The 25,793-nt window shown below is 46.1% G+C and overlaps 2 protein-coding genes across 4 annotated transcripts in view; both read left to right on the forward strand.

Annotated features, from left to right (window-relative positions):
• Positions 1–1,393, forward strand: part of Mapre3 (microtubule associated protein RP/EB family member 3) — a 60,587-nt gene extending 59,194 nt beyond the window's left edge. For 2 of the 3 annotated variants that reach the window (XM_029564467.1, XM_008835013.3), the window contains 2 exons: positions 20–172; positions 455–1,391. In XM_029564467.1, the coding sequence (XP_029420327.1) occupies positions 20–172; positions 455–523 (222 nt within the window). In that variant the 3' untranslated portion in view covers positions 524–1,391. Of the gene's footprint in view, positions 1–19; positions 173–454 lie in introns of all 3 variants that reach the window. The other variant, XM_008835015.3, reaches the window with a different exon arrangement.
• A 5,401-nt stretch (positions 1,394–6,794) lies between these two features.
• Tmem214 (transmembrane protein 214) lies at positions 6,795–15,041 on the forward strand. Its single transcript, XM_008835017.3, has 17 exons — positions 6,795–6,987; positions 7,813–8,012; positions 8,475–8,625; positions 8,814–8,948; positions 9,176–9,258; positions 9,599–9,704; positions 9,791–9,872; positions 10,161–10,262; positions 10,623–10,764; positions 11,159–11,250; positions 11,530–11,578; positions 11,751–11,864; positions 12,075–12,192; positions 12,955–13,051; positions 13,224–13,392; positions 13,541–13,686; positions 13,879–15,041. The coding sequence occupies exons 1-17, from the start codon at positions 6,858–6,860 to the stop codon at positions 14,003–14,005; spliced, it is 2,043 nt and encodes a 680-aa protein (XP_008833239.1). The 5' UTR covers positions 6,795–6,857; the 3' UTR covers positions 14,006–15,041.
• The last annotated feature ends 10,752 nt before the right edge of the window (positions 15,042–25,793 follow it).

Below are 25,793 nucleotides of genomic sequence, written 5' to 3' on the forward strand. Positions count from 1 at the left end.
TTACTTTCTGCCCAAGCAGCTGCTGGACTTGAAGCTGACAGTTGATGGGTTGGAGAAAGAGCGAGACTTCTATTTCAGCAAACTGCGTGACATTGAGCTCATCTGCCAGGAGCACGAAAGTGAAAACAGCCCTGTTATCTCTGGCATCATCAGCATTCTCTATGCTACTGAGGTGAGCTGTCACTTTGCTGCTGCAGATGTACTGGGCCCTCTGGCCTGTGCTAAGTAAGACTGGAAACATGGCAGGACTGGAAGGGACCTAGGAGAACATTTTCTAATGAGGAGAATGTCACCAGACCAGGGTAACACTGTTAGCTTTTAGCAGGGAAGCAGGGTAGAAAACGGGGTGGGAGGCAGGGCATGGGACTCGGGGCCCTTGTTTCTGGGCTATGTGTGGAACCTGATTACCTCTGCTAAGCCAGCTGGCTCACCATTTCCCTTTCCTCCCCAACAGGAGGGATTTGCACCCCCAGAGGACGATGAGATTGAAGAACATCAACAGGAAGATCAGGACGAGTACTGAGGGTGGTACCAGCCCTGGCTGACTGTGTGGCTTCCCATGCCTCCCCTCCCTATGTCCACCCCCACATTATAGTCCTCTCCTTACAGCCAGTCAGCCAGCCTGGTGCTTTGTGTCAGTGCTGCAGCATTGGGAAGCTGGGCGAGCAGGGCTTGGGAGGTTGGGGCAGGTGAGAGGACAAGGGCCTGTCTGGGTCCTCCAAGTGGCACTGGCCCAGGGGGCATCCAGGACCCCTGCCAACTTCCTACCCCTATTTATTTCCGTTGTCTCTATGCTGTGTTGGCCAACACTTTCCAGGGGGCTGCTGCCACCCAACAGCCAGCCGCCTGCTCCCCTGACAGCCAGCAGCTGTATATTTGACAAAGTCATTGGTATATTTTTACTTACTGGATTGTCCTTGCACTTTACCTGTTCTTTTCCAGGGCTGACAGCAGGACTTGGGAAGTCTTCCTGGCTTGGCTCCCCTTCCGTATAGCCAAGGCTAGGGCAGGACTCACCAATTCTTTTTTATTTTATCTTTTGAATTCCCTCCCAGTCATTGAGGGGAAGGCTAATATGAGGAGAGTTGGGGAGGGCCGAGGAGGCAGTGCTGTGGTTATGGGGATCAGGGAGAGGGGGGAGCATGTGAGGGACAGAAATGACCTCCTGGCACTGGGCTCACCCACCCAAGACCTGCCCCAGCACCAAGGCCCAACACTGTCCCAAGGCTCCCTGTCTACTCCCTCCTGAAGCCTGTTCATACCACAGAGACTCTGCCTGGCCCCCACTGTCTGTCCTCCATCTCTCCCCCCACCTCCCCAACCTCTGCCCCTTGGGCACCAGCCTGCATATGTGTTCACTTTTATTTAAATAAATTCATGTGGTAAAAGTCCATGTCATGTCTCCCTCAACTGAGCCACAGCTAGGGATCAGATGTCACCTTCTGTCTTCTCTCTCCAGAGAAGGCTGTACAACATGGCCTTGGGTCATCAGAAGCTACCTTGGACACTAGGCTCTGACCCAGGCCTATGTCTCAAGACTGGTTTTGTGCTCTTAAGGCAGGTGTTGGGTGGCTTTTGGGAGGAAATATAAGATTAATATTTCCCAAACTGGCATAGCCCCAACAGCCCAAATGCTCATGCAAGTTGATCTCAATGAGCAAAATCCCTTACTAGGAATTACTTAAGGTCAGTGGATGACAAAACACTCCCCCCCACACACCTCTACCAAGCATTTATTTATATAGCTCTTATATCTAGAGCAGAATTGATATGAACCTAGTATTAAAGCACTAGCGGTGACTGCAAGCTCAGACAACATAAGGCACAGACAAAACTAGACTTTGAGCACATTATGTTTATATGTACTCCATTCTTGCCCTTATCAGGGACTGAGTTAGTTCCAGAAAACACTGTCCAACTATGGGAAGGATGGGTTGTTTTACTGCCATAGAACCACTAAGTGGTAGCTTGCTGCAAGATAGGGTTACTCTGCTGGGATTTGGAAATGGCTCTAAGAATGGGCAGCCCAGAAAGTGGCTCTAGAATGATGGAGAGCACCTGTCCAAAGAGTGCTTTGTCCCAGTCTCCTTTAAGCCAGTTGGACTGCATGATGACCCTCTACTCCTGTCAAGCTCACTGGTCTCACAGCAGCAGTGTAATGAACAAAAAAACTGAGTGCTGAGGCATAGGACATCAGTGTCTTAAGTGAGTCCTCTTTTTTATTTCTTTATAATTTGTGTGTGTGTGTGTGTGTGTGTCTGTGTCTGTGTCTGTGTATCTGTGTACACTAGGGGTGAAACCCAGCATTTTGTGTACACTAGGCAAGCACTGCAGCACTGAGCTATACCCCAGGCCCCAAGTGTTTCCTTCTATAGCTGTAATCTGGAACCCTTCCATGTCATCCACACAGCCCTATGCTCCTGGAATGTGTTTGTCAAAGGGTCAAAATAAGGCCCTGGAAACCCAACAAAGACCAAGAGTGATGTAAATATGAGCCCCTTGAGGTCACCTAGACCAGCCCATCATCTACTGATGAAAGGTCTGGGGCCCATGGGTGACAAGACTTACTCAAGGTAGTAGAAACTTTGATTAGAATTCAGACTTGACTGACAATTCCGTGCTCATCCCAAGAGACCCCCAATTGGGACCCCCAGAGCTCCCCTAGTTTCAGTCTGCTCACCATCCTAGTGCAACCAAGATGCGCTTGGGGCTGTATCTCTTGTGGTCCTGCCTCATGGCCTGCCTTTCTCTAATGATTCTAGACACAAGTAATCTTCTGCTTGTTTGTTTATTTTAAGACAGTCTCTTATAGCTCAATCTGGCAGTGACCTCCTAATCCTCCTGTCTCTACCTCCCAAATACTGGATTATAAATATGCACCACCACCTTACTAGTCGTAAATAAGCAATTCACGTCTGCTCATCCCTCTACCTCCTTTTGACTCCCACCTTTACAGACAATTCTAGCCTTCTGTTTTTCTCTTCCAGCAAGTTCCTTGTGTACTTTTACTTACCTTGATTTTTTTATATTTTACTTATTTTTATTTTATGTGTATGTGTGTATTGCCTGCGTGTAGGTAAGTGCACACATGTCGTGCATTGCCCGCGGAGGATAGAAGAGGCTGTCGGATCCCCTGGAACTGGAGTTACAGACAGATGTTAGCTGCCATGTGGGTGCTGGGACTTGAACTTGGGTCTTCTGCAAGAACAGTCAGTGTTCTTTACTGCTGAGCCAGCTCTCCAGCCCCTATCCCGATTTTTTAAAGTAGGATTTTGGTTATATTTATTTTACTTGTACTCCATCCTGGAGTTAAGGATGGTTGTTAGTCACCATGTGGGTGCTGGTAACTAAATCTGGGCCATCTGAAAGAATAATCAGTGCTCTTAACTGCTGTTAAGCCATCTCTTCAGCCCCCTAGCCTTTGAATATCAAGCAAAGGGATTAAAAATCAAGATAAAGGGCCAGAGAGTGGTTCAACAGTTAAGAGCAATTTCTCTTCCAGAAGACCCAGGTTTGGTTCCCAGCACTCACATGGTGACTGATACCTGTCAGTAACTCCAGTTCCAGGGGATTTGACGCCCTCTTCTGGCTTCCTCTAGCACCAGCCTCACACATGGTACACTTACATACATGCAGGCAAAACACACACATAAAATTGAGCCGGGCGTGGTGGTGCACACCTTTAATCCCAGCACTCGGGAGGCAGAGGCAGGCAGATCTCTGTGAATTCAAGGCCAGCCTGGTCTACATAGTGAGTTCCAGAACAGCTGGGGCTACAGGGAGACCCCTGTCTCAAAAAAATAAATAAATAAATAAAATATTTTAAAAGATTTATTTTCAGAGGCTTCCCATGCATTATTCCAAATTGTAGAATTTAAACAAAGGACTGGATGTGGTGGCTCACGCCTTCTGTCCCAGTGCTCAGGAGGCAGAGGTAGGTATATCTCTGTGAGTTTGAGGCCAACCTGGTCTACATAGCGAATCCAGGCCAGCTGTGACTACAGGGAGACCTTGTCTCAAAAACATCAAAAAAAATTCTTTTTTAATTTTAAAACAAGAGGGACTGGAGAGGTCGCTTAGCAGTTAAGAGCACTGACTGCTCTTGCAGAGGACCCGGGATAGATTCCCAACACCCACATGGTGGCTCACAACTGTCTGTAACTCCAGTTCCAGGGGATCTGATGCCTTCTTCTGACCTCTGTGGGCATTGCACAACATGGGTGCACTTACACCCGTGTAAGTTCTACATGTAGGCAATATACTCATTCACATAAAATACATAAAATATATACAAAAAATTCTTTAAAGAATTCCACTCATAACCAAAAAAGGAGAGATGCTATGCCATAGTCCTGAAACTATGTAAGGACACATGACGAAAGGGAACTAAGGTTGCAGATGAAATTTGCTACTCCACAGACCTTAATACAGAAATATATCCTGAGCAGGGGTCAGTATAACAAGAACAAGATATGAAGGTAGAAGAGGTCAGTCATAAAAATGTGATACTCAGCCAGCTGTTGCTGGCTTTGAAGATAAGTGGGCCATAAGCTAGGGAATGCAGGAAGCCTAAAGAAGCTGGGAAAGACAAGAAAATGCCTTTTCCCCTACAGCCTCCAGAAAGAAACACAGCCCTAGAGGCACCTTTAGTCCAGGGAGATTCCAAATCAGCTCTGTCCTACACAACTAGGTAAAAGTTACTAGATTTGTTGAGAATTGTTCCAGAAACAATAGGTGGCAGAGAGCAACCAGTGCTCAATGATTTCATCCTTTTTGCCCCTATACTGGACACATACCTGACCACTGGTATGAGTACCCACCCAAGCCCACTTCCAAGGATACTGTGCTTTGAACATCCAGAGTGCAGGTATTTAAAAGCCACTTATTCTACCATGTCTCCCTAGTACTTCACACAAGTGTGTCTTTCCTCTGGAACACCTAAGATGGTGAACCTAATTTTCTGTTTATACATTTGTCTTCCATCAAGTTCCATGTAAACAAGTGAGGTAAATCCCTCAGCACCTCCCAGCACAGGCTTGACAGAGAAAATGCTTAGGAAATGTAACTGGATAAAGAACTGAGTTACTTCTCCTACATGCTATGTTACAACAGATAAATTGCCAGATTGTTCCAGTGAAAAAGAAAAGAAACCCCTTCCCTCATTCTGTGTGTCTCCACTAGGGAGCTGCCCCTCCCTTTGCCTCTATGGAAATCCAAAATAGGGCCTCTTCTGTGATCATACATTGTGATAGGATCAAACAAAAGTTTTGTTGGTCTCTGAGTAGAGCTAAACAGTGATCTGAAAAATGAACCAATTGATGTCAACTCAGATTTGTTCTTTGGCAAAAGCATTCCATTTTAGTACTCCCCGAAGCAAAGCCAGTCAAGGTCAGGCCTAAAAGGAATGGAGGACATCAGAAACAGGCCCCAAAGCTACCATCTCTCACCTGCTTTCTCCCTCAACCCATCCTTCACACACAGCCCCATGTTCCAGTCCAGAAAAAAAGGGGGAGATCATGCCACTTTCCCACTGGCTTTCTAGGTCACGAGATAAAGTCCAGATTTGGCAGCCAAGGCTGTCTGGCATATGGGCTCAAGATCCCTTTCCAACCTTATCAGCTCCCAAATCCAAGTCCTGTCATGTTGAACCACTTCCAGCATTTTCACCCTAGATTTTTGCTTAAATTAATATATCTATACAATTGAAGTATTCTCTCTGCCCTCCCTAAGCTTCAACCAATGAAAATTCTCCCTTCCTCAGGACCCATCTCAACTGCTACCTCTCAGAAAGACTTCCCTAATCATCTTAGAGCTTCCTGAGTCCCTCAGTTGCTCGTCCTCTAAGAATGTGTATTCTTTCGGGGTGTGATGGCACATGCCTTTAATCCCAGCACTTGGGAGGCAGAGGCAGGAGACGCTCTGTAGACCAGCCTGGTCTACATAGTGAGTTCCAGGTCAGCCGGGGCTACAGGGAGACCCTGTCTCAAAAAGACCAAGAAAAGATGGGATGCCTCATTCCGTTTACCAACAAATAAAAGGATGTATACCCTTACAGATCTTATTTAAGTACTGAAGTATGACAGGTATGAGTACGACCCAAATTTGGTACACAAACTAACACATTTCCTTAGTTGTGAACACCAGTTATTTCACCATCTGATATGCTCCCCAGCTGGGATGATACAAGGTTCGGAGGGCCCTCCAGGGCTAAAACCTCTGAGCAGTGTGATTTTGTGGGTCCTTCAGTCTGGGACTCTCCATTTCATTGAACATCTGGACCGTGGCATGGACTCGCGTGGCAAGAGCCAGAGCCTGTCCCTTCCCACTGTCTGGGAAGGGAACGCAATCTAGCTGCCCCAGACTTCTCTCTGCCTCCCAGCTAGGTACTCCCAGGTCGTTTTCTCCGTCTCTTCACCCCTGAACCTCCGGGCTCTGCCTCTTCCCTCGAGCCCCCATCCTTCTATTCTTCGGCTACTAATTTTCTTGCTCACCAAACCTGAAGTTTAATTACTAACAGACTAGCACGTTCCTAAAAGGAAGGAAACATTTAAACCTCAAACTTTCCCCCCGGTGAGAATTATTTTCATTCAGAAGCCATTGGAAAGAAAAGGAAAGTGGGAACCATCCCATTTCCAAGTCCGCCAAAGCAAATGCTGGAGTAACAGGTGCGGGGTGGGGATTTCCGCGTCGCAGGCGCTGGGCTTAGCTCAGCTGTCACTCGCTAGCCCGCCGCGGGTCCGCACAGACGGACTACGAGTCCCAGGCTGCTTTGCGGCAGCGGCGGTGGGAGACGTGGCACAGTGTAGAGGCCGCACCGACCGGAAAGCCGGGGTCTGGTGGAGCGGAGGACCGGAGCAATGGCGGCCAGGGCGGCGGGCAGCGGGGGCTGGGAGGTGGTGAAGAAGGGCCGGCGACCTGGAGCAGGCGGCGGCGGGGACCGCCGAGCGCTCGGGGAGGCGAACGGAGTGTGGAAATACGACCTGAGCCGTGAGTACTCGCCGCCGACCACCCGGGCCTGCAGGGCAGGGGCGCGGCGAGCAGCTGCAGGAGCCCAGGGCGGAATCGCGGGCCCTTGGGCTGAGCGCCTGGCCACTCTGGCAGGCTGTGCCAGGGGAGGTGGCTGTCCTCACTGCACAGATGGGTACACTGAGGCCTAGGGAAGAGGACCCCTGACCCCAGGATCTGGAGTCAGGATTCCGAGATTCCGGTCTCCGTCATTTCAGGCCACTGCACACAACCTCCCAGCTGTCTAAGCCCTTCCTAGCCAGGTGTCTGCGTAACAGGCAGAGGCATTAGGAATCTTGCACCGAGGCCCTTTTTAAGTAACCAGCAGGTCTGAGAGGGATGAACGAAAGGCTCAGCGGTGGCCATGACCTGTCACACACTACCACCAGGAGTTAGTCTCGGTGGCACCTGTCACCTCAGTCTCCCGAAGCATAAAGAAAGCTTGCCACTTGTTGATTATAGTCCTCAGAACCAAAAGGAGTGGGGGTGGAAACAATGCTGGAAAAAGCCTGCCCTCCCCTGCCAGTAGCCAGCACCATTGAAGTCCACCCTCTGTCTCCAGTTCTCACCTGGCACCCACATGCTCTGATTTGTCTGATAACTCCTAAGAGCCAGGGCCTAGCCTGAGGTGACTGAAAGCTGCCACCTGGAGGGCTCCTTTGCTTTGCCTCTAAGCAGCCCCTAAGGAGGAAGGGGCTTGGGACAACTCCTCCCTGCAAATGAATTAGGTGCCCCTCCAGAGAAGGGACTGCTGCATTTGTGAGGGCCTTAATTGCAGCCTACGTTTTCCACCCATCTTCACACCAGCTCCAATCCAGACCACAAGCACCCTTTATGAGCGGGGCTTTGAGAAAATCATGAAGAAGCAGAATAAGGAACAAGTTCCACCCCCTGCTATGGAGCCTAAGAAACAAGTGAACAAGAAGCCACCAAAGAAGGTGGCAACTGTCACTAACCACAACCAGAGGCAAAGTCCCTTCCGCAGCCTGGAGGATGCTCTGAAAGCTGTGAGTGTGCCTAGGCTTGCCAGTGCAAAGAGGTTGGAGGGTTAGGGGATTCAGGACACTCACTTGAGAGGGGTTCAGGAAATGTCGAAGGGCAGAATTTTTGCGCTTAGAAAGGAAATGGGAAGCTTGTACAGAAACTTAGGTGAGAAGAAGGTATAGAAGACCCAGGAACAAGAAGGAGGCAATAGAAAAGCTGGTTATGGCTCTCTGTCCCACAGAAGCAGTGACTTTCATTTCTCATCTTTCTCTGTTTTCTCTTGAATGAGTGAAGGGTTGAGATCAGCATTCTCAACTGCCCTGCCCCATACTTTAAGATCTGATGCAGCAGAATTGTGACATTCCACAAGCTTAAGGACAGAGACCCCTCGTTCTTCCTACCACCACCTCCTTCAGCCACTCTCCCACCCTATCCTGTTTTCCTTCCCCTTATTCACAACTCATTGTAGAATGTGTCCCTGGCAGCTGGATGTGGCAGCTCTGCAGAAGGAACTGGACAAGAGTCAGAGTGTGTTCACTGGGAACCCTTCTGTGTGGCTGAAGGACCTGGCCAGCTATCTCAACTACAAGCTACAGGCTCCACGGAGTGAGCCCACTCTGAGCCAGCATCCACATGGTTAGTCTCCTAAACCCTCAGATAAAGCGAAAATTGTAAAAGGGCTGCTGCATGTTCCTAATAGGCCAGTGCTTCTACTGTCCTGCTTTAGACATAGGCTGGGCCTCCTTGGGAAAGGGGGCATGGGATACCAGCCTCCATGTAAGGGCATCTGGTCCTTGTACTTACACAGAGGCCAATGGCCCCAGATTATCCCTACAGCCTGGTGAGCCATGAACTTCGTGGGACCATTCGAGGGCTTCTGATCAAGGCAGCAGGATCTGTGGAACTCTTTTTTGACCACTGTCTGTTTACCATGCTGCAAGAGTTGGATAAGACACCAGGTGAGAGGGGCCCTCAAGGGATAGCTCTCTTGGGAGCCCCACTCCTTTTTTCCTGCTTTGGACAGGGCCATCAACTCTCTTTCTAACCTAGAAATTTCTAATCTTGACATTCTTTTTGGAAAGGGAGGAGGAGGTGGTTAGGACTTCGGCTCATAGCTGCAAAAATAAAAAGGAGATTTCAAATGTGGAATGCTAAATCTTGAGTCTAAGAGCATGTGTCTTTCCAGGGGAGTCGCTACATGGATACCGCATCTGTATTCAGGCCATTCTGCAAGACAGGCCCAAGATTGTCACCTCAAACCTGGGCAAGGTGAGCCCCAGGTGGTGCTGGGGACACCAGGCCTAGGACTAGAGAAACTGGCCAGAATCTACATCGTTGAACTTGGTTGTGGGGAGGAATAATGCATGTTAGTACTTACCATGTGTCTGCTTTAGATAAGGTTAACCCGTGTGCCTATTGTATCAATGGAAAGACTGGGTCATTGAGGGATTCAGGAGCTTTCCTGTAGTTGCTCAGCCAGTACAAGGAAAGTGTGGGTGAAGCCAGTGTTTGAGTCACTGCTTCACACTGCCATAGAGCTCCACTGTCTTGGCACCTCTCCTCTCCTGTGTTCTGACCTATGACCTACCCGTCCCACCCATCTCCTTAGTTCCTGGAACTGCTGAGGTCCCACCAGAGCCGACCAGCAAAGTGCCTGACCATCATGTGGGCCCTGGGGCAAGCAGGTTTTGCCAACCTCACCGAGGGACTGAAAGGTAACAAGTGGGACAGGCAGAGATGGTCTCCTCTCTGATGGCTCCTGTGCATAATGAGACTTCCTCCCTGACCTTTGTCTCTGCAGTGTGGCTGGGGATCATGCTGCCTGTGCTGGGCATCAAGTCTCTGTCTCCCTTTGCCATCGCATACTTGGACAGGCTGCTCCTGTGAGTAATGGGGGGACAGCGAGGGGAAGGCCCAGGGTGTCCACAAGAGGCTGTTTCGGCAAAATGGGATGCCGTGATCCTGGTCTCCATAGATGCGAGGAAAATCAGGACCAGCTCCTCCCACCTCCAAGTGTGATGGTGAGGAAGGAAAGGGAGGGAGCCATTAAGGGTTGGGGGATGTGGTATCATTTATGCCCTTTACCCTATACATTTGGCTTAGCTGAGTTCATGGCTGAAATACTAGTCATGGATAGGGTTTCCAACAAGCCTGCTTCTTCTTTCCCCCAGGATGCATCCCAATCTCACCAAGGGCTTTGGCATGATTGGGCCCAAGGACTTCTTCCCACTTCTAGACTTTGCTTATATGCCCAACAACTCCCTGACCCCCAGGTAGGACTATGCTGGAGCATGCATACTGGGGAGAGATCTGAGTACGAAGTCAAGCCCCAGAAGCATATTCCCATCCCTTCTTTCCCAGCAGCCCTAGATCTGAGATTCACAACCTAAAAATTCAACAGTAGGTTCCAAGGGGGTCCATGAGGCCCAGAAATCATATATATCCTTGAGTGTGACTGGCATGTGGACATTTTTTAGGGAGATTGCCTTTGGTTTTTAACAGATTTTGCAAGGACCTTCTGTGTAAAAAGACTCAGAGCCATCCCAAGTCCCTTGTGACACTCCCTTCAGGCAAGGGATGGGCTCAAGTGTCATAGCTCCATTTACAGCCAGAGCCTGACCCTCCTCCCCAAGCCTGCAGGAACAGCTGTGTCAGTTCTTCCCCCGACTGAAGGTGCTGGCCTTTGGGGCGAAGCCAGAATCTACCCTACATACCTACTTCCCTTCATTCCTGTCAAGAGCCACCCCTAGCTGTCCTGCTGAGATGAAGAAAGAGGTGAGGAACTTTTCCTTGCCCAGGGGCAGCTGCAGTAAGCCCTGTCTATTGGCCAGGGCTTCTCAGAGCCCGGTTCTCAAGCATTCACACAGCTTACTCCCTCAGCCACCTGCCCCATTCACTCATGCTCTACCCTAGGAATATGAGCTTGGATGGATAGCACACTGGGCCTCAGGGGTATGCAAATGGTCTCTGGTGCCCTGTCCTTCAGACAGAAGATCTTTGAGCTCAAACTGTAGCTCATGATCCTGCCTCCCCGATGACAGCTCCTCAGATCTTAGGAGTCTTGACATTATTTCTCACCCCTCAGAGTAGATCTGTTACCCAGTGGCCTCAGCACCCTCTCCTGCACCAGCCTGAGGCCCCAGCAATCTCTCCCTTCTGTCCTATGCAGCTCCTGGGCAGCCTGACCCAGTGCCTGACTGTGGATCCTCTCAGCACCAGCGTCTGGAGGCAGCTGTACCCCAAGCACCTATCACAGTCCAGGCAGGTGGGGGTGGGGTCACCTGCTCTATTCCACATAGAGAAGCCTCCTAGTTCATGCTTCCCAGCCCATCCCTGTACCAGAAGTAGAAGGGGAACACTGGTCACTTTTCTGCAGTCTCACACCTCTCAGTTTCATTGGGAACATGGTGGGGGTGGCCTTTAAAGAGCTCCTCCTGTGGGAGGGGTCTTTCAGCTCTAAGAAACCAGGGTCTTGTGTAGGATGAGAGGGTGAGAGGGCCCCGTGGGCCGCCTGATTGGAAAGATTATGCTTTTCCACAGCCTCCTACTGGAGCACCTGCTCAGGTCCTGGGAGCGGATTCCCAAGAAGGTGAGAAGCTGGAAGGATGTGGTAGTATGTGTCTTGTCTGTGTTCTTAGTTTGTGCCTCTCTGCCACTGCTCTCCCTGTCCTATGCACCTGGAGTATAAAGCAAGATTGAGGCACAGGATCCTCTCACAGGCCAGAGTTCACATTTTCAACTCAGCTCTTGGTATTCTATAGGTGCAGAAGTCTTTGCAAGAAACCATTCAGTCCTTCAAGCTTGCCAACCAGGAGCTGCTAAAGAAGGGCAGTGGTAGCAACGAGCATGTTGTCACCTGTGACACAGCCTGCAAGGTGTGGCACCCAACCTCTCCAACCCACACATGGTCCTCCACCTGTCTCGACACACTCTGGGTTGGGCTAGATCACATCCCAGCCCACCTTTCTGTGGAGCCCCCACTACCTCAGGCTGATGAATAAGCCTAACTTAGGGCTCTTCCTCTAGGAAACAAGGGCCAGTTCTTCTCCTACTGACCACTGCCTTCTCTTCCTCTCTCCTGCCAGGGCTTGTTGCAACAGGCTCGGGGCCCTCAGCCACCCTGGACCCGGCTACTCCTGTTACTGCTGGTCTTTTCCATGGGTTTCCTATGCCATGACTTCCAATCGCACAGCTCTTTCCAGGGTAAGCAGTGATTGGCAACCTGGGAAGAGGTTGGCAACCTGGTAGAGCACAAAGCTTAGTGTGGCATCCCTGACAGATCCTCCCACCCTCATGAGCTCTCAGTGCCACAGAACACACACTTTTCAGGTCATATTTTCTGTCCACAGACAATGACCTTACTATTAGGTTGGACTGATACTTTTTAGAATAGAAATGGTTATGTATTTATATCATCTGGGTATGTATTGTCTCCTTTTAACTCTTGAGCAAACAGAAGCAGAAAGGTTTAGCTGTTGACTCCTAGCTTAATACCATAGCTAGTAGGGCCAGTGACATGACTCAGTGGATAAATGTACTTGCTGCCAAGCCTGATGACCTAGGACACACATGGTAGAAGGAGAGAACCATTTATTTCCCAAAAGTTGTCCTCTAACCTCCACACACAGTGCCATGACACATGTATGCCAGTACACAGTACACACGGAATAAATGCAGTACTCATTTTTAGAAGATCATAACTAGTAAAAGGGTAGACACTCATGCCTGAGGTTTCCTGACCCCTAAGCCCAAGACTCCACCTGATGCCCTTGTTCTTCCTCACTTGGCCCAACAGAATGTGCTCAGCCTCTCAGACCTGCAAATCTCCCTCCAAACCTGTCTAGTTAGACCTGAGAGCACATGAAACTACCCACTGCCTTACTGTCCCTGCCCAGGCACCTGGAATGTTTGTCTTCCAAGTCCCTGCTCCTTCACCTCCTAGCTCACTAGAGGCCCCCTTTACAGCCTCCCTCACTGGCCAGTTGCTTCAATCGTCTGGTTTCTTGCCTGCTGGCCAGCAAGTGTGTGCCAAGCTCTACTCCTACAGTCTGCAAAGCTACAAGTGAGCTGCCAGGGAGGGCAGGGTGTGAGGGAAAGCCTGGGGTTCAGGGTGGTGCTGGTGGCCAGGGTGGACCTTGACAGTGGGAAGTATTTGTAGTATTCCATTATTCTTTGGTGGGCACATTGGCCTGAGGAAGTTCAGAATAGTACTCTTCCCTCCAACTTCTCCACAGCTGGCTAGAGGAGACATTGCCGGCCTGCAGTTCTCACTTGCTTACCATGGTACAGCCCGGCTTGCAGCTGGCGTGGGCCCACACCAATGCCACAATCAGCTTCCTTTCTGCTCACTGTGCTTCCTACCTTGCCTGGTTTGGTGACAGCCTCACTAGCTTCTTGCAGAGGGTAAGCTGGAGACAAGGAGTCAGAAGGGCCCATCCTCCCAGGGACAGACTTTTGGGGAAGAAACTGCCCTGTGTGGGTGGAATCCTTAAGACCTAGGGGCACTGCCCTGGGCACTTTGTCCCAGTCACTCTCCATTGTTCCACTGCAGGTCCAGCTTCCTGATGCCCTGCACCAGCTGCTGCACTCCTTGAAGGAGCTGTTACTGCTCTTCCACCAGAGTGTGCTGCTGCCCATGTGGCACCTGCTGCTTGTGGCCCTGGCCCGGGCCCAAGAGTACTGTCATGAGGCCTGCAGGTGAGACCTTCACCCCAGGCTCTACAGGTCCCCTAGTGATTCCAATCCCAATCTGTGGTGACAAGACTGTATCATTCCTTCTGTCCCATTTAGCCACTCTGGGATGAGGGATGTGGTTCTAAGCTGCAGCTTTGTGTCGACACAACTGCACATATGCTCCCCCAACCCCAAAACATTCTGCTTTTCTCACAGAGGGGAAGTGACCTGGGACTGCGTTAAGACACAGTTTGGTGAGGCTGCCCGCTGGACCTGGCTCTGTCTACAGGACATCACAGTGGCTTTCTTGGACTGGGTACTCACTATGATATCCCAGCAATAGGTCCTGCTTGCCTGGCCACTGGCTTCTGTTATGGCAAGCCATCTGAGACTGCTGGAGGGTAGAGATGGCAGCTCTGTTTTTACTTGGTGCCAAAGTTCCATCTCGTAGGCAACAAGCTAGTTGCCTCTGCCCCAGATCTTCCATCTTTCGGGGGACGGGGCCAGAGGTCTCTCAGCTTCCTGCCTCCAGGTCTGCTGGGCACCTCAGGTCCAACTGCACAGCTGCCAGCTTCCTTTGGGCTGGTAGCCTCCTCACCACTTCCCTCCATCTCATCCCTAAAACCCTTCTATTTCCCTCCATCTCATCCCTAAAGCCCCCAACAGCTCATTTCCAAAAAGAAGGGCCTTCCAGTGAGGTTAGTAGCTTTTTCCCATTCCTGATCATAACTTAAGAGTTGCAGAAGAGTCCAGTACCACAGTTTGTGGCAGCAGCATCACTTCTCTCAGCCTCAGTGTGACCCTCAGTAGACATGTAGGCCTCATGGAAATGCCTGTTACCTCAGAATACCACAACTACCGAATCTTCTGAGACCACTTGGACCTAGCTCCATCCATCAGAGTCCTGTTGGGACTTCATGCTGGGAGTTCTGCCTCACAGTTCAGCACCTCTGTCCATGCCACTGTCCACTCGGACAGCAGAGCCCTTCCGTCAGCCTGTTGAGAGGAGTCACCGAAGAGCTCCTGGGTGCACCTAGCAGGTGGAATAAAGATCACAGATTGGGCTTCTAGCTTTCCTTTCTGCATCCTTATATGGAATTCCCATTGTTACAGGACAGAACAGCAGAATTTTGGGCCTCGGCCCTGAGTATTGCAGCTATGATTTTCTAGCAAGGAAAGCCATATCTGTCATGCAAAACTAGGCTCCCCTTTTGCTCCATTAATCTTGTCTGACTTGTTACCGATTCCTGTCCCAAGATTCACCCCTATGTGATTGGAAAAGCAGGGCCAAAGCTGAATGGTCTCCCAGTCTTTTACTTCCTAGGACTTTAATTTATTAATTGATCCTTTTATTAAATCAGTGAGTGAAAGATTTGGAACTCTGAGGTGAAACCAGGGTTTATCACCAAAGTCTTTTCATTTTGGTTTGAGACAAGTCCTAACTGCCATTTCACCTTTCACCTTAAGTCTCCCCCTCTCCCCCATTGTCTCAGATCAAGCTGTGATCCCTGCAGGGTGCTTTGTTTCTCTCAGAAGCACTGCAGGGCCTACAGGGCTGGCAGCTACTTACTATAGTTCCTCTCATGATATCTGGAGATGTCCTCTGTCCTTCCTGAGTGAGATTAAAGTAGCAAGTTTGGAAACATCTTGACCGCATGTGATCACAACAGTGTTTGCTTTTGCTACTCTTTATCTTAGGAAGTAAACAGCCACATCAGGCAGCCCTTTTCTGGCCTAGTGGCAGCTACCTGTGACTGTACCTATGACTACCCAAAGAGAAACCCTGCCTGGCCAAGGGCTAGTGTGTAGGTCTGTTAGGCCAGACTGTCCAAGAGTCCCAATGGCATGTTCTTTCTTCAGTTCTTGCCAGTGAGCCTCAGACAGCTTAACCCTCCCTAAGAATAGTGGATCCTTGGAGAGAGAACTTTGGAAAGCCTGAGGGAACCACAGCACAGGACAAGATACTGTTCTTTCTCAAGATGTCTCAAGGATGCTAAGCCAGATATTTTGGATCCAACAACTATGGGAGTCAGTACTGTTGTGCTGGCTCTGATGTGTGTAGAGACTACTTGGGTTCATGGTTTCTGATGTTCTAATGCTTGAGTGCATACTTTTCTTCAACCACTTAGGTTAGTTAGCATCTGTACAGCCTCTCCTGGGGACACCAACCTTACTTGGTTCCATAAGCCCATTTTTAAAAAGTGACTCCTTTTCTAAAGGTTTTTTAACCCCAAATTGGGATTATACAGTTTTTTCCTGTCGTTGGTCCAACACTGCACCTGCTCGCCATTAAAGCAAAGCTAGACATCCAGACGTTTTGTTTTTTCCCAGCTGTCAACAAATTGGAGTCCAAGCCACGCTAGTAAATTAAATCAATGTGAACCCCAGACTGTATTCCGCAGTGCTGACAGGCCAGGCAGTCACATACCACTGAGAACAGCACCAGTCCTTGGAACACAGAACTTGCCACCTCAGTCACATCTCGATGTTACTGAAGTTGGATAGATGCTTAAAGCCAAAAGGCAGTTTGAGAATGGCTTGCACATACATGACTCATTTCTAAACACTTTGTTTTTCTATTGTGTCTCAAAAGTTTCTACCTTCCTTTGGTATTTAGTTCCTAACCCTCAGCTTCATTTTTAGAGCAGGAGGACCTGGTGACTGTCTGACTTACTATGAACAGATAATGCTAAAACATCATTGGTCTAGTCTCAAAATGCCCCACCATAGTACGGTTTGCTTCCCACAGTGATCAGCATAGTGCCCATTCCAGAATATTCCAGTTCCCTACCATGCAGATGTTCCCAATGTTGGGTGGCTTCTGAGTGTTTTGTCATCTCCTAGATGCTTAAAGTGATCCATCCTTTTACTATAAAAGCTCACAGTTGTGCTCCTGAAGGGACTGAGGGTACAGTGGGAGTGGACGTTTCCCTGTGGGGCACTCGATTTATATTGGGCACTTTTGTTACTCTGGATTTGAATCTGGGAAGATGGATGTGATGATGCATGTCTGCAATCCCAGTACTTGAGAGGCAGAGGCAGGAATATGGTGAGTTCAGTCCAGCGTACATACACACACACACACTTTTAGTAAAGCTATAAGGCCAGGCATGGTGGCGCATGCCTTTAATTCCAGCGCATGCCTTTAATTCCCAGAGGCAGAGGCAGGTGGATCTCTGTGAGTTCGAGTCCAGCTTGGTCTACATAGCAAGTTCCAGGCCAGCTGGGGGCTTCAAGGAGACCCTATCTCAAAAAGACAAAAAAAAAACAAAAAACACAAGTATTCTAATGTGTTGTTCAATGATTGTTGGTACAATTTTTCACTATGTTAGCACACCAGTCATTAATTTTTAATAGACTATTTTTAGGGCTGTTTCAAGTTCATATCAAAATTGAATAAAAGTTGAAGGCCTTCCCACACCCCACTGCACACACAGCCTCCCCACCACCAATGTCTTACATCAATGTGAGACTTGAACATGTTATAATCTGACCCTACATTGACTTCTAGTTATCACTCAAGATCTGTAGCTTACATCAGTGCTCACTGTTACACATTCAGCAAAAAGTGCCTAATAGCCTGGGAAGATGGCTCAGCGGTTAAGAACACATACTGTTCCTATAGAGGATACAAGTTTGGTTCCTAGCACCCATGTTGAACAATTCACAACCACCCATAACTCCAGCTCCAAGGGGACCTGGAGTCTTTGGCCTTTGCAGGCATCTACACTAATGTGCACATATCCATCCACAAATACACAACTAAAAATCTTTTAAGCCATGTGTGGTGGCGCACACCTTTAGTCCCAGCACTGGAGAGGCAGAGGCAAGCAGATCTCTGTGAGTTTGAGGCCAACCTACCTAGCTGGGGTTACAGGGAAACCCTGTCTCAAATAAATGCCTAGGCTCTCCTCCACTCCTCCCCCAGAGTCCCTGGCAGCTACTGGTCTTTAGTCTGCAGAATTTTGCCCTTTCCTGCATGGCTATGGCACTAGTTACTGCACATATTTTAAATTATAATCTACCACAGAGAAAGCTTTCAGTTCCTGAACATGAGAGCTGAAGGAAATTCAGACGAGGTGGAGTCTAACTCTTGCCTTTTAAGTAGCAGTAGCTACCCAGAACTTACAAGCTCAGGAAACCAAACTGGACAACACTGAAAGGCCATTGCAGTGAGCAGTTTCTACTACATTTGCCATGTCCCTATTAAACCATGTATTCCAATATTCCCAAACCATAGCCAATTCTCTTGGTAGCTTGGCTCTGTCTCTGCACAATCCTGGGGGACTGTCTTCATAATTTTTTTTTTTTTTAACCTAGGGGCAGGATGCCTCCGTGAAAGCCTATCAGGAATTAAAAGTGACCTAGAGATGTCTTGAACTACAAGAAGCAAAGCAATCTTGATGGTTTTGAGTGTGGCTGCATTGAGATTGAAGCTACAGGAGAAAGTAGTGTTTAGTCTTCACATTTAGATGTCACAGAATATCACTGTCCCAATCAAGGGTCAGTGGAAGAAAAGGGTACTGTCCACACAAGTTAGGGTGGGAGAAAGGCCAAGGCTAATAAATTCCCAGTGTGATGGTGGTGTGGAGTTTCTGAAGTCAGTGGGAAGTTTCTTTCCATAGTTCCCTGGGTACCTGAATAGCAGACCATTTATTTAACTGAAATCTGCCCCCCCCCCCCGCCCAAGCCAAATCAGGGCCACCAGGTCACTGACTGGAGAAATCCTCATTGAAGCTAAGCTACTAGGACTGTAAAAAGTGCTGAACTGGGGCTGGAGAGATGGCTCAAGGGTTAAGAACATTGACAGTTCTTGCAGAAGACCCAGGTTCAAATCCCAGCACCCACGTGACAGCTAACAACTGTCTGTAACTCCAGTTCCAGGGAATCTGATAGTCTCTTCTGTTCTCGAGCATTGCACCACATGGGTGCACTTACGTACATGCAGGCAATACACTCATACACATAAAAATAATAAAATATTTTTTTAAAGTGCTGAACTGGGGCTAGAGAGATGGCTCAGCAGTTAAGAGCACTGACTGCTCTTGTAGAAGACCCGGGATCGATTCCCAACACCCACATGGCGGCTATGAACCCTCCTTAACTCCAGTTCCAGGGGAATCTGAAGCATTCTTCTGACCTCCTTGGCATTGTACAACATGGGTGCACTCACATACATGAAGGCAATATACTCCATACACATAAAATAAAAATATAAATAAAAGTTTTTTTTTTAAGTGCTGAACTTGGTTGGGCCTGCTACAACTATCATTAAATGTAAAGAGCCAGATATGAGGCACACCTGTAAATACCAGCACTTAGGAGGTGGAGGCAGGAAAATCAGAGGTCAAGGTCATCTTCAGTCACATAGCTAGTTTGAAGTCAGTCTGGTCTACATGAGACCCTGTTTCAAACAAAACGAAACAAAAAACCAGAAAGAAAAACCTAACCAAAAAAGAGTGAGCATTCTAACCTATCAGTTCTGAAAGTGGTCAAGTGGACTCTAGAGATCCTCCAGATCCTTCTGGGGATTCTAAGAATTCAAAATTGTCCTTGTAATAGTACTAAGATGCCGTTTGTCTTTGTTACTGGGTAGACGTGCACTGTTGGGACTAAATACAAATAAAGTTGCTATATCAGTGTGAATCAAGGCAGCATCACCCAGCACACTCGTCCCCACCACATTCTTCACTTTCATGTGTTCACATTATTTCTAAAAAGTCAATTTCACTTAATAATGTCCTTGATAGAAGGGGAATGGTCTGTGATGTAGATGGGGCCATGGCAGTGACTGCAGTTCATGAGCTTCTTGGAATAGGCAGGTCGCAAAGCTTTTGAGAGAAGACTTGCCAAGGTCAGCCTGGTCTACATTGCTTGCAGCCTGCTACCAGATGTTTGAGAAACAGAACGAATATTGAAAGCTAGGCCTCAAGTTCGGTGACAATCTTGCACTAATTGTTAGGGGACCCAAAACAGTCTTTCTTCAAATAAGTGATAAAAGCAAAAAGCCATAAAGAATTCCTTTTCGAGTTTGGCTATGTGACAATTACAGCAACGACAAGAACTATGCAGTATTCACCAAGATTAGCTCTTTTTTTTAGATTAATTTTATGTGTGTGTATGTATGTGTATACCATGTGTGTGCAGGTGCCTGAGGAGGCCAGGAGAGGATGTCAGATCCTCTGGAGCTAGAGTTGCAGGTAGTTGTGAGCTGCCTGACATGGGTGCTGGGAACTGAATTGGGCTCTCTGCAAGAGGAGTTTCATCGCTCAGCCATCTATCCAGCTCCTGGATTACATAATTTTTGTTATATAATTATTCATAGTATTTATTTTCTTTTAATCCTTATCTCTCTAAAATTGGTATTAATACTCTCACATTCCTTTCTGATTTTAGTCATTTGTGTCTTGTAGATAAAGATTTTCCTTTGTCATTCTTTCAGGTTTGTTGATCCATTCAAGGAACCAACTTTTTTTTTTTTATGTGTATGCGTATATTGCCTGCATGTAGGTAAGTGCACCCGTGTTGTGCAATGCCCGCAGAGGACAGAAGAGACTGTTGGATCCCCTGGAACTGGAGTTACAGTTGTTAGCTGCCATGTGCGTGCTGGGATTTGAACCCAGGTCATCCGCAAGAACAGTGTTCTTTATTTTGTTTATTTATTTATTTATTTATTTATTTATTTATTATTTATTTATTTATTTATTTATTTATTTTTGGTCTTTTTGAGACAGGGTCTCTCTGTAGCCCCAGCTGTCCTGGAACTCACTATGTAGACCAGGCTGGCCTTGAACTCACAGAGATCCACCTGCCTCTGCCTCCCAAATGCCGGGATTAAAGGCATGAACCACCATGCCTTAAATGCTGAGCCATCTCTCCAGTGCCCAGAGCCAACTTTTTAATCAATTTGTTTTTGTTTTTCTATTCTTTGTAACTTCCCTTCAGTCTACTTTAGCTTTGGGTTCTATTTGCTCTTGCTTTTCTAACTCCATAATGTATAGATTACTTAAATTGCTTCCCCTTCCCCCTCCCCCCCCTCTTCTTCCTTTTTCAGCTCTTGGGATTCAATTCCGGGAAAGCTAGGCAAGTGCTCTGGCTGAATCACCTCTCCAGACTCTTCGTTCTTAAATGTAGACGTGGATTGCTATAAATTTTCCTCTAAGCACTACTTTTACTGAATTCCATCAGTTTTGGTATAAGTTTTCATTTTTGTTCAACTCTAAGTAATTTATTTTCTAATTCCCCTTGTTTCCTTTGTATTCTTTTAACTCAGTGATTACTTTAAAATGTTAATTTCCATATACAGTTTTCCCTCTGTAACTGATTTCTAGCTTTATTCTATGTAGTCAGAGAAGATATTTTGTGTAATTTCAATCTAATAAAATTTATTGCAACTTAAAAAAATTGTTTTTTTTGTAGGGTGTGGTGGTGCATACCTTTAATCCCAGCACTGTGGGAGGCAAAAGACAGTCTAGTCAAGGGCTACAGGGAGATCTTGTCTCAAAAAAAATTTTTTTTTAAAGTAAAAAATAAAAAATTAGGGTTTTTTTGCTGGATGTGTTGGTGGACATCCTTAATCCTACCACCAAGGAGGCAGAAGCAGGTAGATCTTTGTGATTTTGAGGCCAGACTGGTCTATATCGCCAGTTCCAGACCAACCAAAACTCAAAAAATCCAGTTAAAAAAATTTTATTGAATTTTTGTGCATTTCATACATCTTGATCATATTTAGACCCCCCCATCTGTACTCTCTACCCAGCCCCACTAGTTTTCATGCATTCTCTCATATATATTAAGACCTATTGATTCAAGTTTGTGTCTCTCAGTGTGAGTTCATACACTGAAGCCTGGTCAACCTATCTAGCATCACTCCCTTAAGAAGACCAACTCAGTTGGGCATGGTGGAATATGACTTTAGTCCCAGCACTTGGGAGGCAGAGGCAGGCGGATCTCTGTGAGTTCAACGTCTACATAGTTCCAGGCAGGTGGAGCTACAGGGAAACCCTGTCTCAAAAAGACAAAAAAAAAAAAAAAAAAAAAAAAAAAAAAGAAAGAAAGAAAAAACCAACTCACTCTCACCCAGCAGTGATCAGCTACCAATAGTTCCTCAGCTAACCCATTTCCCAACTTCTATGCTGGGCTTTTGTGGGGTTTGAGTTTGCATATGCTGTCACCATTGCTGTAAATTCATATGGGCAAGTTCCCAACCACTTGGAAAACTCTGTTTCCTTGTAGTCATCCACCATGCATGGCTCTTACAGTCTTTCCACACTCTCTTCCAAAACAGCCCCTGAGCCCTGGGTGACAGAGGTGTAATATAAGAGTTCTACCTAGGGACACATTGCCCATCATCCTTGTACAAGGGGCTCCTTCTCTGTATCATTCCAGTTTTAGTGTATGTGCTCCCAGTGAGCATGTGGGAAGTCAGAGGACAACCTGGGGAAGAAAATTCTTTTCTACTATGTGGGTCCCAGGGATCAAACTCCGATCATCAGGCTTGGCAGCAAGTGCCTTTACCCAGTGAGCCATCTTGCTATCCCCTCTTTTTCTTTACCTACTGAAACATCTCCCTGGCTTAGAATACTTGTGATAGAAAAAACAACCGATGCCAGGTGTGGTGGTGCACACCTTTAATCCCAGCACTAGGGAGGCAGAAGCAGGTGAATCTCTGTGAGTTCAAGGCCAGATCTACATAGTGCATTCCAGGCCAGCTGGAGCTACAGGGAGACCCTGTCTCAAAAACACCGAAAAAAAAAAAAAAAAAAAAAAGAAAAAAGAAAGAAAGGAAGAAGGAGGGAAGGAAGGAAGGAAGGAAGTTATGATTATTTAGTATGTATTTAACAAATATTTTTCTAAATGAAAATTTTCCCTAGAAAAAAATGACACTAAAAATGGCCAATAATAGAATTTGAGCTTTCAAATAAATTAGAATTTTGAAAGCTGTATACCACCCTTTTCTTCCCTGTCAGCTTCCTAATTCTTCTTTTCTGGGAAGGTCACTGGTGATGTTCATAGCTGTGATTTTTTTTTTTTTTTGATACTGAATAAAGAAATGTGTCAACACTACATAACTCAGTATTTCCCAAATGATTAATGAATAATATTACAAAATAACACGTAAATAAAAGAATTAGTGGAAATACAGCACAGACCAATGGACTTTAGTGTAAAAAATGTTGAAAATTAGCCAGGCATGGTGGCGCATGCCTTTAATCCCAGCACTTGGGACATAGAAGCAAGTCGATCTCTGTGAGTTCAAGCTCAGCCTGGTCTACATAGTGAATTCCAGGTCAGCTGGGGCTACAGGAAGACCCTGCCCCCTACCCCCCAAAAAGAGAGAAAGATGTTGAAAATTAAGGATTTGATATGGTAATAAAGGAAAATGTCTAAAAAAGCTATCAAAACACTTTTTTTCCTTTTCTAACTATGTGCGAAACTAGGTTTTCCTCTTATATTTCAACTGATGTAATAAATGGCAACATTAATTACAGAACAAGTATATATATAGCTTATTACATTAAGTCAGACAGGTTAGACATTTTTGAAAATGCAAATGCCGTTCTCATCATTAAATGTTTTTGGTTTAGAAACTATACTTATTATTAAAATACTGTGTTTTTTGTTTTTAATTGCTATTAGTTGAGTAACTGATATTTAAATTTTCTCAATTTTCATTTTTCTAAAGATTTATTCTTTAAAAAAAATGTGTGTGTGTGTGTGTGTGTGTGTGTGTGTGTGTGTGTGTGTGTGTGATAGAGCACCTTTTTGAGACAGGGTCCCCCTGTAGCCCCAGCTGCCCTGGAACTCACTTTGGAGACCAGGCTGGCCTTGAACTCACAGAGATCCACCTGCCTCTGCCTCCCAAGTTCTGGGACTAAAGGTGTGCACCACTACACCAGGCTCAATTTTTTTTTTTGGCCTTTTTGAGACAGGGTCTCCATGTAGCCCCAGCTGGCCTGGATTCACTTTGGAGACCAGGCTGGCCTCGAACTCACAGAGATCTGCCTGCCTCTGCCTCCCAAGTGCTGGGATTAAAGGCGTGCACCACCACACCCAGCCAAGATTTATCTATAATAACATGCAGAGCCAAGAGTGGTGGTGCATGCCTATAATCCCAGCACTTGGCACCGGGAGCTCAAGGCCAACCTCTGAAACATGAAACCCTGTCTCAAAGCAACAACATATTTATTGTAACAATTTTATACTGAAAATTTGAATACAAACTGTTCAACAAAAAGATGAATAATTTGGCTGGGTATCATGACACATGCCTCTAATCCCAGAATTTGGGAAGCAGAAGCAGGTAGATCTGAATGTTCAAGGATCTCTGAGTTCAAGGTCAGCTTAGTCTATACAGTGAGTCCCAGGCCAGTCAGGGCTACATAGTGAAACGCTGTCAAAAAAAAAAAAAAATAAATGAACAAGCAAACAAGATGAATACTTCAATAAATTGTAGTGAAACCAAAAGATGGAAAAAGATATTCAAATAGTAATTTTAAAATGTCTTTGATGACATAAGAAAATGCCACTATTAAAGAGTTTTAAAAATATTTTATTATTTTTATGTGTGTGTATTGCCTACGTGTAGGTAAGTGCACCCGTGTCTCACAATGCCGGTAGAAGACAGAAAAGGCTGTTGGATCCCCTGGAACTGGAGTTATGGACAATTGTTAGCTGCCATGTGAGTGCTGGGATTCGAACCCAGGTCTTCTGCAAGAACTGACATTGTTCTTAACCGCTGAGCCATTTCTCCAGCCTCAAAATGCCACTTATTAACCAAGTTCAATTTATTAAAATATTGGCTATAAGATGGAAGATAAATGTTGACAAGGATATAGAGAAATTGGAATCTACATACATTCTTAGTGGGAATAAAAAAATGTTGCAGTCATTTAATTAGCCAACCCTAATTAAACTTACCGAGTCTCACACACTGAAAAAAATCGAAAGTAGGAGAGGGTATTAGGGGATGAATATAACCAAAATACTTTATATATGCTTATAAAAGTGTCAGAATGAAATGTTATGCATACTTAATATATGCTAATAAAAAACTTTACAAATATTGCAGCCGTGGTGGCAATTTGGTGTTTCCTAAAAAATTAAATACAATATTATCTGACCCAACAATTCTGCATCTAGATATATAACTAGGAAAAATGAAAACATATGCCCACATATAAACATGAGCACAAAGTTTATAGTGCTATTATTTATAGTAGCCGAGAGGTGCATAGAGACAGGAACTTTGGTAGCGGTTGCCAGAGAATGAAGGAGTGATGGAGGGCAGTCATTACTTACTGGTGATTAAAAAAAAAAGTTTTGAAACTAGAGAGGTGATATTTGCACAGCATTGTGATTGCACTAAATGTCACTGAATTTCTCACTTAAAAATATTTAATTGTAGCCGGGCATGGCGGTGCACACCCTTAATCCTAGCAGGGGGATCTCTGTGACATCAAGGCCAGACTGATCTACAGTAGTAAGCTGCAGGACAGCTGGAGCTACTGAGAGACCCAGTCTCAAAAAGATAAACCAAAAAACCCCCAAACAAATAAAGAATAGTTAATTTATGTTATGTGAACTTAAATAGATTTTGACATCTTCATAATGGGGGGCGTGGAGACTTACAATGCTAAACGCAGGACAAGAAAACTATCCCAAGGCTAAGTGCATCACCATGGCAGCAATATTTATTTATTTGTTTGTTTGTTTGATTGCTTGTTTATTAGTTAATTTTTGTTTGTTTTTGTTTTTTTATTTTTTAATTATTTATTTAATAACCACATACTTAGAAGAAGCATTTCATTACAACAGCATTGACATACTCAATAACAATTTCCAGAGCTAAGATACCTCTCTTTCAAAATTGGCTGTAAATTTTTAGGTTTACAGTTGAATTAATAATTATACAATATTTTTCTCAGTATAAACCCTATAAGACATAAAATTGAGGTTTTAATCTTTAAAAAAATTTCTATTTCATTATTAAAATACACAGTTTCATACAGAAAAATTCATTTTTAATGCAATTAACACTTAGATGTTTGCACATGCATTTCTAATCTCTATATATCTGATTATTACTAGTCACAGTCGGTTACTTTCTGAGCTTCTTGGCATCTAAATGT

Source organism: Nannospalax galili, unplaced genomic scaffold (genome assembly GCF_000622305.1).
Source record: "Nannospalax galili isolate Female #2095 unplaced genomic scaffold, S.galili_v1.0 scaffold517, whole genome shotgun sequence".
Lineage (NCBI taxonomy): Eukaryota > Metazoa > Chordata > Mammalia > Rodentia > Spalacidae > Nannospalax > Nannospalax galili.

What these genes read in the sequence shown, in the direction of transcription:
- Tmem214 (XM_008835017.3), top strand. Translation starts at nt 6,858, where the DNA reads ATGGCGGCCAGGGCGGCGGGCAGCGGGGGCTGGGAGGTGGTGAAGAAG. An exon ending in CTGCTGAGATGAAGAAAGAG is followed by an intron (nt 10,765 to 11,158) that starts GTGAGGAACTTT and finishes TGTCCTATGCAG; the next exon opens with CTCCTGGGCAGCCTGACCCA. An exon ending in ATCGCACAGCTCTTTCCAGG is followed by an intron (nt 12,193 to 12,954) that starts GTAAGCAGTGAT and finishes CCCCCTTTACAG; the next exon opens with CCTCCCTCACTGGCCAGTTG.